General features: G+C 45.4%; 1 protein-coding gene and 1 non-coding gene across 4 annotated transcripts in view; one reads left to right on the top strand and one right to left on the bottom strand.

The window, feature by feature from the left end:
* The window catches only part of celsr2 (cadherin, EGF LAG seven-pass G-type receptor 2), a 35,537-nt gene that overhangs the window by 5,065 nt on the left and 18,136 nt on the right, over positions 1–12,336 (bottom strand). For all 3 annotated transcript variants that reach the window (XM_085924884.1, XM_085924883.1, XM_085924882.1), the window contains exons 3-20: positions 11,879–12,101; positions 9,474–9,589; positions 9,084–9,172; positions 4,903–5,060; positions 4,380–4,543; positions 3,996–4,121; positions 3,623–3,789; positions 3,222–3,401; positions 3,027–3,140; positions 2,800–2,956; positions 2,582–2,723; positions 2,392–2,512; positions 1,797–1,980; positions 1,592–1,693; positions 1,360–1,454; positions 927–1,136; positions 663–846; positions 32–350 (exon numbers count right to left, since the gene is read on the bottom strand). In XM_085924884.1, coding sequence (XP_085781010.1) covers positions 32–350; positions 663–846; positions 927–1,136; positions 1,360–1,454; positions 1,592–1,693; positions 1,797–1,980; positions 2,392–2,512; positions 2,582–2,723; positions 2,800–2,956; positions 3,027–3,140; positions 3,222–3,401; positions 3,623–3,789; positions 3,996–4,121; positions 4,380–4,543; positions 4,903–5,060; positions 9,084–9,172; positions 9,474–9,589; positions 11,879–12,101 — 2,851 coding nt within the window. The remainder of the gene's footprint in view (positions 1–31; positions 351–662; positions 847–926; positions 1,137–1,359; positions 1,455–1,591; positions 1,694–1,796; positions 1,981–2,391; positions 2,513–2,581; positions 2,724–2,799; positions 2,957–3,026; positions 3,141–3,221; positions 3,402–3,622; positions 3,790–3,995; positions 4,122–4,379; positions 4,544–4,902; positions 5,061–9,083; positions 9,173–9,473; positions 9,590–11,878; positions 12,102–12,336) is intronic.
* Positions 9,239–9,310, top strand: trnac-gca (transfer RNA cysteine (anticodon GCA)). The gene has a single exon. It is a non-coding gene; the product is annotated as a tRNA-Cys (tRNA).

Below are 12,336 nucleotides of genomic sequence, written 5' to 3' on the forward strand. Positions count from 1 at the left end.
GGAAGTGGGAGAACATGCACTCGAGTCTTACCGGAGACTTCTCTTGTCAGAGTCGTATCGCTCAGGCAGCAGAGATGCAAGACTGTGGAAGATGATCACGGTGGCGACGGCGTCCGGCTGGTTGTCGTCAGGATGCCGTCGCTTCCTGTTGGCGGAGAGGTTCCTCAGCGACGATTCCGGGAAAGCGTCCAGGTTCTTGTGGCCCTTGGTGTCCACGGGTAGCTGGAAAACCGAGTCGGGCAGGGTGACGGTGGTCTCCAGGTCGGCGGGGCGGGGGCCCCTGAGCGACTGGTATCGGGGGAGTTTGGCTCCGGCAAAATTCATCTTTTTCAGACGGTCCACTGAGATGACTGCACAGGACAAAATTCAATAGGGTCATTATTATTATCATTATTATTCAGAATTCAAATTATCTACATATATGAATGTATTCAATTAAAAAAAAAAATCCCATTCAGTTTCCTATAACCATTGACAGCAAAGAATGAGGCTGATGTCGGTAGATTTAAAATCATTGACAACTGACCAACAGAGGGCGCTATGGCACCATCTTACCACTCAAGGAGTAAAAAAATAATGACATATTTAATTGCAGTCGCACTATTAAGGGTAAAACCTGCAAATGAGAAAAAAAATCATACAGCCCTAGTAAAGAGGCTCACCAATATGCGGTGTGACGATGGTAAAGGGGCTGAGGTAGGTCTTCCTCATGTTCTGCGCCAGAGCGTTGGCGTATTCCTCGTAACGGCGCAGCAGTGCCGCCGTGCCGCCCTCCGTGTGCTGGATGAGCTCCCAGTGTGGACGAGTGTCTGGAGACAAAATGGCACTGCCCACGCGGACCAGGTTCTACGGAGTGAGAGCCAGAGGAGATCAGGGACCCTCCTATTTAAAAAGGATGGAGAGGCGTGATGGTGTTTGTTGGTTACCTCAGTGAAGTGGACGTCCTGCGTGGCCGTGAGGTTGAATCCCTGCTGTTTGCTCTCATGCTGCAACAACTTCTGAGTCAGTCCGTAGGCCACTTTCACGTCGCTTCCGTAGTACTTCTCCGTGTGCAAAGTGGCATTGGCCAACATGGCCGCCGTTTGTTGGACGTGGCTCGAGTCCAGCAGTGATGCATTCTGGGAAAACCTTTCAGACTGGGAGAAGATGCGAGGAAATCTGTCAAACAAGAAAAACTGAACCCAATGGTTGTAGAACTGAATGATCTGTCGCTGATTTGATGTGTTTTTTTGTCCAAATTTGACTTAGGCCATCATTTTAAGAAGACTATAAATCATATATTTCATATGGTTATGTATGACAAATATTTGAATTATTAACAATTGCTTTAAGGAGCAACGATAGAGAGAAGTCACACACCAGAGCTCTCAGCTGGCTGAAGGTGACCGACGTGCAGTTGAAGAGATTAGGAGGCAGCCAGCCCTTGTGTTCGTCGCAGTGGCGAATGGCCGTGCCTGGGATGGAAAAAGAGGAGGTGTGACTTGTTATTACATGAGGTGGGAAATAGACTGCAGCTTAAAAAAAAGCCTCCAGGCGACCTTGCCATTATTTTATGCTAATCGGAACCTAAGATAGTGAAAATACGTCCTACCCAAAGTCCCCTTGGGGCAGGGGACCGCTGCAGGAAGCCCAAATTTGGTCCGGGGCCACCAGATTCTAGCCTGGATGGCCTGAGGGCAGCTGTCATAAATGACTGGCACAGATGGAGCAGAGCGTGAGGAAAATGGGAAAAATATTTAGCGCACGGGACATTGGAATTGGAGATGAACCTGAGTGTAAATTTGATGGGCTGTTACCTTCACAGCCGTTAGGAGAAACCTCGGCAAAGGGGTTGTCGCAGCGGTCGCACTGCCGTCCGATCACGCCGGCTTTACACTGGCACTGACCGCTCTCACGCTCACATGTTCTGGAAAAGGAGCCCACCGGGTAGCAGTCACACAGCAGGCATGTATCGCTGCCTTCTGGACGGTAGTGATTGTCCTGCAAAAGGGCAGAAATACAATTATTGCCACCAGGGGGCAATATAATACAGACATACAGCCACAAACCAATGCCAACTAAGTGACTCAGTAAACTCAAGTAAAAGCTGCCTTTGAATATTGTTACATTGTCTGTCTACGTGTTTTGATGCACCGATTGTGTTCAAATATCTGTTCATCAAAGACTTATAACATTGCAACGGTGATGCTAATCGTGAGCCCGTTTATGTTGTGTGTTAGCATTCGGCTAGCACACATTTCTTCCTTTCTTTAAATTCACATGTAATTCTCTTTATTTTATGTTTAGTTTGACAGTAAACTTGACCTGGTAGTAGCATTTCTTTTATGTATGGATGCAAATCAATTACTTGATACAAGTTAACCTCAGACATGTGACTAATGATACACTAACCTTACAGCGACACTCTCCACTGGTCTTGTTACAGTCCGAATCGAACCCGCGTTCAGTTGGACAGTTACACGGCCCGCAGGTCTTGTGACCCCACCAACCTCGGGGACAGGGCAGGTCAGTCCTACAGGGACACATACTTTAAAACATCCCAGCATTCAAACGGCGGGATTTTAATATGGTGTCACCGTACTTTTTCTCGCAGTAATGGCCAAAGTAGTTGTGCGGACAGTCACACGTGTAACCACGGGAGGAGCTGGTCTTCCTGGTGCACGTGGAATCGTGCTCGCACAGGTTGAGCGTGCACGCGTCCGTGCAGTTGGTACCGTAGTAACCTGCACGGGAGATAATGACACAATCTTGAAGCGGGTCATGTGATAAATGGATCCGTCTGCGTGAAATGATGCCGACCGGCGCGACACGTGCACGAGTAGCTGTCCCAGTCGTCGTTGCAGTAGCTGTTAGCGGGACACGGGCTGGAGCCGCAAGGGTCGGGCACGTTACAGCCCACCTCCACGTTGATTTTCCTGGCCTGACTCAGACTCAGAGCGCCACCAACCCGCAGACCCTGCACAGAGACCGACACAGGCTAGAAATGAACTCATACTGGAGTGTGTCCATTTGAAGAAGGATCTCACTTGTATGCATCCTCGGAAGCCATGCAGAATTTTCCCATCAGGCATCTCTAAGCCTCCAACACTCACAGCCTTCAGCTTGGACTCCTGCAACTGCCCATCCACCAACATACTGGCCTGAAACACACAGACGATCATTCAGTGCGGGTCTGCCCGGCAACAAGATTGTCATGAATAAATATTGCCTTGTTTTCTCACCAGGTAGAGTCCTTGGTCTACTGATAGAACCGCTTTATGGTGGCCTGCCGGTCCACCCAAACTGCTGATATCCAATTGCAAATGATGCCAATCGCCGTCGTTCACCAGGACCTCTTCCACGCGGGACAGCGTGGAGTCTTCCCCCCTGTGCAGACCCATCAGCACGCTCCCACCACGGAGCTGCAAAGGTGAAGAAAAGGACACAGGCAGCAGGGAGGGGGAGTGAATCAATAACAGAAAAGCATAAAAACATTTGGAGTAGGAAAAAGTAGCAGAGTGAACTTTGTCATCATTTCTGTGTATTGCAACATACGATCAGTAAAATAGGATCTGATGCAACCAGCAGCAAACACGAGCGTTTAGGTTTGTGTCTCCGTGTTTAAAGCCAAGCACCATCTCACCTGCAGAGTCAGGTTGTGTCGCAAGCCGGCGGAGATGTGCAGCACCATGGCGCTGGCCTGACGGGTGCGCAGCATCAGCTCCACGTGCCAGGGGACGGAGGTGGTCGTCGCCAGGTTGTTCCACTGCAGCAGGCTGTTGCCCAGGAAACGCTGCGGGTTGGCCATCGCTGTGGAGAACAAATCATTTTCATATTTGGTGGAATCTCGAAAAGGTATGTGGAGCCGCTTTTATTGAGCAGGTGGTCAGTCGGTTGTGTTCACTCCCACAACACTGCAAAAGCCCCTTTGCTGCTTTTCTCCATCCATCCGATGGTTTAATGACTTGATGGATTCTTAAGCCCATACCCAAAAACACTTGCACTCTTCGCCTCACCTCTTTCACAGTTCCTCCCCCCGAATCCGAGCGGGCAGTTGCAGCTAAAGGAGCCCCACAGATTGACGCAGGTTCCTCCATTCAGACAAGGGTTAATGTTGCAGAAGTGTCTTTTGGCAGAACATCCTGGGAAGGTGAGAAAAGAAAAAGATTCATCTTCATGCGTGATGTGTTCCTACCTCATTATTTCATCAGAGCAGCAAAGAAAGGAAGGTAGCAGACTATTGCAGTCATTTCCTCCTGATTCATCTTCCCTGCTGTGCTCATTCTAATCAGTGTTGACTCTCTCTCTCTCTCTCTTACTTGGCAGCACACACTGACTACGAAACTCAACTAAAGAAAAAGCGTCTGAGCTATTGATTCTCGGACAGCGTCGCCACATACCTGGCAGCGTGCCGTTGTTAGCGATGAAGCCGGCCATGTCGACACGCTGGTTGTCCACACGCAAGTTCTTCATGCAGCCCACAAATTGGTGGTTGCGCACCGGAAAATCCTCTGGAAGTTTAGGGATCCCGCCGAGGAGCAGCGGACCGGTCAGGTCAAGTGATCTGATGGCGTAGAGGGCATAAACATTTAATACGTTGCACAGTTTTGCATTGCCTGTTCCCTCTTAAAAAACATCAGAAGCTCTCATAAAAGGAGAAATGGCTAAAAAATTCATAACGGAAATGGAGCGCAGTCCTACAATTAGTGCCTGGAGATAAAATCGGAAAAGTAGTAAACATCCTGGAAAAAGTAACACCCTAGAGATGTGGAACTTCATTTTACGAGTTTACTCTTAATGAGCCCACCGCAAAGGAAGTCATGTGCTAAATTATGGACGTCAATAACAAAATCATGAGAGGATGCCTCGGCATGAACTTTATTTATAACACCACTGCGGGAGAATTTCCTCAAAGGTTCTTACTTTTTGCTCCCCGATTGGCTTCCTTGAGCAGAGCAGGTGTAGTGTCCAATCACATGGCCGAAGCGCAGAGCCACAGGGTTGTCGCAGTTGTCCACGGTGACCACCACCACTTTCTGGTCGGAGGGACCTTGCGGCAGGCCGGCCTGGTTTACGATGGGCTGCGGAAGAAAAAAATATATTTGATGTGATCGACAAGACTCAACGCCTGGAACTTCTACGTTATGATATTAAGTTTGATGATATCCTATAATATATCCATAAAGATAAGAATATAGGGGTGAGTGTTCTCAAGACATTTGGAACTGTCAAACTAAATTTCAAACAAAGAGAATTACACATTTAAAACCACATAACTTTACCACAAAGTCCTAGCTTAATGCTATAACATACTGGAAAATGTGTTGTAAATGTTTATGCAATGGATAATTGAACACAAGCGGTGCTGCAACACATGTAGACAGACACAACAACAATAATCACTCACAGGCATATATTATTTATCCTCTGCAAAATTTTTTAATTCAGGCGGAATTGACCAAATAACATCTTTTAATACAGAGTGTCCATGCAGTACTTTATTTACTGCAAGTGCATCCTAATGTCCGTGGCTCCTTTCTGATTTGTTTTTTTGTTCATGCAAAAATGTTGTGTCCGTTCAACTGCAAAAATAACTTCTTCAGATTGACAGATTAAAGCACAAGTAGAATCACACGGCTATTTTGAGACAATGCCGTATTTTGGAGTTAACAAGCGATCATAAATAGAAGTGTTAAGAAAATATTGTATTGTTCTGCCACAATGAGGAAAGGATTATTCGATTATTAAATCAGCAGAAATTCCAGCCAGTGCAAAGCTGCACACAGCTTTTTACGGATTAGGCGGCGTAGCTTTGAAACTAGGAGAGATCAGCCGAATGATCTTTTTGCCTCGAGCCTGTTTCGGCCTCCCGTTCAGTTCCCCAAATCTGCTTATTACAGCTGCTGTTGTGCATTTGGATAATTCGCAAAACAATACAACAGCTAACGGCAGCCGACGGCCAGATAAAATGGCCGGCTCTCGGCAGGACATCATCCCTGTCCACAAAAGCTCGTCTTCATTGTCTGAGGAGCCAATTGTGAGGAGGCAACGAAACCAGGAGGGGGTGGAGGGGGTGTGGTCAGCGCAAGCCAAGAATGATGATCTATGAATAAAGGTCATAACCTCTCTCTCAAACTGGGCAGTTTCTCTGAGGTCACATCACGCTCATATTAACCCCGAGCACGGGTTCAAGCTGCCGCGGTAAACGTAAAGCGAGGAAACGGCCAACAACGGAGACCCGCCCTCTCCCCCCGCTGCGCAGCCGACCGACCGCAGGAAAGGACACGGCGCTGCGTCGTCAGCTGGTCAGACAGGATTTAGCAGGATTTAGCCCATCACGTACACAGAGACGAGACAATGCGCCATACCAGAAACATTTTCAGTGGAGCCAAGATTCAAACTCTGAACCCTAAGTTTGAGGTCAACTCGCTAACCGCCATCCACCACGTTACCACATGAATTGATTGGTTTCTTCAGATGTACGATCGTGGTGGAGGTTCCTCCGTTTAGCGTGTGATGCTAACAGTTGTGAAATTGTCTCACACTTCATCATACTTGGCTGTTTCTCATGTTGCCTTTTTTGATGTTGAAGAAAAATATGGAACTGTCATACAGCGCATTCCAAGCCAAATGGATATTTTCGTGTCCCATCTCTATTTTCTTTATTGCATCAAAACATGAAGCACTTGTTTGCATATGTGTTATATTAGGGGCAATTGTACACGATGGACAGAAAATGATTTGTGGTCTACTCCTTATTTGTGACAATGAATAGGATGTGTATTTGTAGACCACATCACAATACATGGTGGTTTGCAAAAAAAAGAATCTGAACCCTACAAATTTGTATAAATGTTAAAGACTCTGTAAAGTGATTACAGAGATTGGTTTTCAAAAATATGTTTGAAGATAATAACAGCGGTCAACAGAACATTTTATTCACTTCATGTATCCCTAAAAGATTTTTTGGAGGTTGATTAAAAAAAATGTGTTTATTTGTTTGCCAGCATGTGAGATTTTTAAGATATTTCAAATTTGAGGTTTTTAAATTTCATCCATAATAGTTTGCGCTATACAGATTTGACCATGCATTTTTTTTTTTTTGTATTAGATGTCACTGGACTGTTTCACTTCCAAAATGTCTTCATACATTTAGTCCATTCAAGTCCCAGCCATTCATCCTCAGCTTGTTAAGTCAACTGCTTCTTTATTTTTTTTCTCAGCTGACCAGTGTGTTACAAATTCGTCGATGATGAAAAAGGCAAACACGGCGTTTGAATCGGCCAACGGTGAAATCATCCGACATGCTCTTTTTTTTTTTTTTTTCTTCACGGTGTTCCCCCCCCCTCCCTTCCCAAACTCCCATCGCTTGTGAAAGGTCCGGAACAGGCAGCGCTCCAGATTGGACGCTCCTTCGCTGACCTCTCCTGTCATCAGTCACGGATGTTGACTCGCCAATAATGACTGACTGTCAGGATGACATTTGGTCCCACAAAGGCCCGTGCTGTCAACCCTGATTGAAATGTACATATTTGCTCAAGTCCGACTCTGGCTGTCCATGACTTGAGGATTATGGCAATATGAGTTTCTTCATACAAAAGGGGGGGGGGGGGGGCAAAAGGAGCATGAGAGAAGTCACACGCGCATATGTGATCTAAGATTGACTGGAAAAACCATAGCAACAAGAGAACTGGGCCCCGAAGCGCAGCGTCGCCGTTCAAAACCCGAGTCAATACTTCTCGCCGCTTTTCTTCCGCTGCTCTCCTGCTCGCCCGAGAACACAGAGTGAGGAACCTTCCCCGGGGGCGCATCATTCACTGCCCGCTGGTCCCAAAGGGACCAGAGCTACGCACAAAGGCTGCGGTCATTGCCATTCTCCACAGCCCCGGCTACCATGAAAGCCACATTTCAATCTCAAACGCACCCCACCCCCTGCTGATAGGGCCTCGTCAACGTGGGATATCTCCAGTAGGAGGAGCCACGCTGATAACTCAGCCGCTCGTTGGGTGAGGAAGGGTAGATGAGTCCAAAAGGAATCAGTCTTCATTTTTTTTTTCTTAATAAGACATTTTTGGAAATGATTCTAACTTGGCAGGAGGAATTCCTTTTCTGCACCCGGTGCACGAAATGACAATAATTCAGCAATCCTTAAGAACTGTGCTTTGGTGCTAGAGTTGCTGTGGAAGTGTTTTAGAGCCATGGTAAATTGTCATATTACCAAAAGATGATATTCACTTCATCAAATCTTTGTTTATCGATCTATGCTAGGGATGGAGTTAGCCTAATTGCTTTAGTCATTTCTAATTTACTGCAACCAAATGTACAACAAAAAACATTTTGTTTTCTTTTTTTCTAAAAGCATCCAAATATGACTCAGCCAAGTGATATGAGGCTGGAAATATTTTTTTTTCCTCCTTCACTTCATGTATTTTTAAATAGGTGTCAAAAACCTTTGACCCTATCGACCGCGGACGCTTACCACAGACAGTTTACTGTACAAAGACATGGGAATGTTATTGCAGCATTAAAAAAAAGTCATCTTTTTGTAGCAAGTTGACTAAAGAGTCCATAATAGGTCGTTGGCAAGGGGACAAGTTTTCCCCAGCCCCTTTCATCACTTTTGTGCTATCACGGACATTGAATAGAAAATGTGAACTGCAGGGGCGAGTGGGGTCGGTGGGTGCTGGGCATCTTTATCATGCAAAGTGGCTTCCTCAATGGTCGAAAATGTGACATTCCGTCTGGGAAAGCGCAGACAGACAACAGATCCGCACATTCCTCACTGATTGAGATATTGACTTGTTGGTATGGAGAAATTTGTTAGTCACAACATCTGCAAAGAAAATGTCCACCACCCGCATAAATAAAAACCTGTGGCAGCTTTCCGGATGATCATTTTGTCAGCTGCTATTATTTAGCGATACCAATGTGACGGAGCAACAAAGTGGCTTTGTCAAGGCATGTCATTCATTTGTGCAGCCTTCAATGGAATCAGACCTCTGATTGACATTTTGCTGCAGATAAAGCAGGATTCCACTTTTGTCTGGATTGTCTGTGTTCTTGCATCTTCAAAGGTGGGAAGTGCACGTGGGCTGAGAACATACCTTGTTGTAGTAGTGGATCTCCACCACGTGCCACTGGCCGTCGCTCACGCCGCCCACAATAAAAGGTGACACGGTGGTCTTGGTTTCACCTGTGGAAACAAGAATGAAGAAATTTAGAAGCTCAGGGAGGAATATTTGAGATGAAGCATCGTGTGGGGGGTATGGCTCAGTGGTAGAGCATTTGACTGCAGATCAAGAGGTCTCTGGTTCAATTCCAGATGCCCCCTTTTAAATATTATAGACAGCTCAAATCTTGACACGTGTCAAAATGAGATTGTTTGTGGATGTTTTTTTTAGTCCGAAATGTAACCAAATATTGAATATCCTCAATCTTTGGTGAGATGTTTTGCAAATTTTAATAAGTCTTAATCTAATATGAGCATTTATTACCTGCAGAGAAGGTGACTTGAATCTGTTCATTGATGATTTCCATGGCGATGAAGTCATGTTTCTCATTGAAGCGGCCGTTGTACAGCAATAAACCGTTGGGCTCTTTCGTGGCGAATCTAGCACACATAAAAAATAAAAAATAAACTTTGTTGTCTATGATATAAAAAGAACCCAATAATGTGACGTATTTACAAAATGTTATCAAAAAAAGATTTCATTTTGAGAATTTCTGCAGAAAATCAATGTGTTCTTTGTCTTTTTGGGGTCTGCGCTAGTTTGTTTTGAATCGAGATGATAATATGCGTTACACATAACCGATAACAAATGACAAGCACGACTGTGAGCAAGAGAACTTTACAGCAGAGAGATGGCTGAAGACACACAAAGGAAGTGTGCCATGAATAACGATTGGCACATTAAACAACACAGACATGAGAAAATCTAGGCCGACGTCAAAGTGGGGAGTGGGTCGGACGTGGCGGCGAGTGAGTGAGTAGGAGGATGAGGGGGGGGGGGATGGATTATTAGTGCACGGAGGCAGAAGCGAGAAGGAAGAAGTCGGCTTCGGCAGATTACTGAGTTGATGTTTGCATCTGGATCATAAAGGGGAACAAAGGGGTGACGGGCAAACAAGCTTGACAATATCAAATTCAATCATTCAAAGCCATTTTTCTTTCTTTTTCTCCACATTAACATATTGATAACCACGTAAAAAAAATAATAAAAAAACCCCAAAAAATAGCCAATTTTTCCTTCTGTTGCAAAATTAAGGGACAAAATAATCAATCAAAAATGAATTCATAAAACGCCCTACTAAATCCACAAAATGCCGACCAAAATAACGATTCTGACTCTCTCCCTCGACAGCCCCTTCTCGTCTTTGACGTATCAATTTAAAAGGCTCCACTACCTTCACCTCCCTCGGGGCCCTTGGAACCATAAGAGTAATCAACTGGAAGTAACCACGCACATGGCTTTGTGTCGCATTAGGCACCCATCAGTTAAAAAAAACAACCAGCCTGCCCTTATGTTGGGAGGCCATGTCACGCGATGTTGCAATGGATAAGACGTGAGCACTGAGGAGGAATCAAGAGGAACGTGCATGTGAACATTCCACAACAAGGTTGAAAAACACTTCCACATGGGAAGAGACATCCTATTGGCATTCTGATCCGTCCATCATACGCAAATTGATCCCGAGCGAAACCCGATCGGGGTCGGTTTAGGTGTCAGCGCCACTTGTTCTCCTTCACCTGCCTCGGGAGGGGTTGGAGTATCGGCACCTTTTACGTGACCTGCTACTGAAATGAAGAGCGCTTTCAAAACTAGTTGGGGCAGTTCTCCATCAAAAAAGACGCGGACATACGAGCCGGGCTTAAAAGAGGGCCGGGCCCGGAAGGATCACAAGGGGGGGGGGGGGGGGTATCGTTTTCAAGTGCGGACATTGTGAGGGTCGATCCCTGTCGGGCAGGTGGAGCAATGATGCAAGCGTGATTCCCTATGATGCTAACTTAGATATTTGGCAACATCCGATTTCAAAACAACACACTTTTTATTGCCGATTCCATTTCTGATCATCACCGGGCAACTTTTGAGGCCAAAGAAAATAGTTGAAAACTAAGTTCTAAGGTGAATGCACTCACATTACTCCCACATTGACTGCAGGAACGGACTTTTCCTTCTTTCTAGCCACGACAAAAAAAAACAGCAAGTGCACAGATGTCATGTGCTCTGTTGGATCTGCATTTATTTTTAGGTCAGGTGCTAGAATGTGACACTGCAGCGGCTTGACAGAAAAGGCCTGGATGTTCGATGATACCCTGAGAGGTGTGTGGAGGTGGATGAGCAACTGAGTCACATTGCACAAAAAGTAATAGGGCTGCTAGAAATAAGATAAGTCATACAAGGTCGAGGATACAGGTAACAGAGGTTTTGCAGGTGATGTTGTTGATATAAATAATATACTCAAATCTAGGATGTTGAAGGTGATGTGTGTAAATCAAAAATCACAATCTAATATGAAACCTATTAACATCTCATTAAATCCTTGGATTTGCAAGTAGCACCACCATAATGACATTGAAAATAAAGTTGCATAGGAGGCCAAAGTCAATTAAAGTGTATTAGATTTAAATATTAATTTGGAATAGAACTAGATTAAATGTGAATTTATGACATTTAACGTACATACCATTGAAGTGCACTTAACAAATTGACTGGATTCATACATTGCCACTTTTAGATACAGTTCGAACATTTAATTGAGCAATGCTTTCACATACCACCAGAGGGAGCCCCACACATGACCCTGCATTTGAAATGAGCTCCATTTGTGTGTCAATGTGACTATCGTTAATGCTAGTCTGGCAAAATAGTTGTCTATAAAATGTGATTATTTAACTTACGTGAGCGAGATGGTGAAATGGAAGCGTTGGCGGAGACCCTTGAAGGTGAGGAAGGAGTTTGGAGGGAAGTTTCGTGTGGTCATCTCACAGTAAGGCTTCTCGTAGCCGCCCGAGGGACACTCGCACTTGAAGCCGCCCACCAGGAGGTTCACGCACACGCCGGCGTTCTTGCAAACTCCCGCAGCACAGCGGCCTGAGCGCGAAGACAGCTCGCAGCGTTCGCCTAGGACATAAGAAAAATGAAATAACCATAACAAAACAATGTTGCTAAGTTTCCTCGGGACATTGCCAAGTGGGTGCAACGACGGGGTGCAGAGCTCAGAGTGACAAATACTCACCATCTCCCGATTAATAATTCAAACTAGTTCATATAAGCGGCGACCACATGTGAGCACTTTCCGCCGGCATAAATCATTAAGGCGGCAAATTGCACAGACACCTCGCAGATGGGCGCGAGA

This window comes from Syngnathus leptorhynchus, chromosome 11 (assembly GCF_054491065.1).
Source record: "Syngnathus leptorhynchus isolate UIUO chromosome 11, UIUO_Slep, whole genome shotgun sequence".
NCBI classification, from domain to species: Eukaryota; Metazoa; Chordata; class Actinopteri; order Syngnathiformes; family Syngnathidae; genus Syngnathus; species Syngnathus leptorhynchus.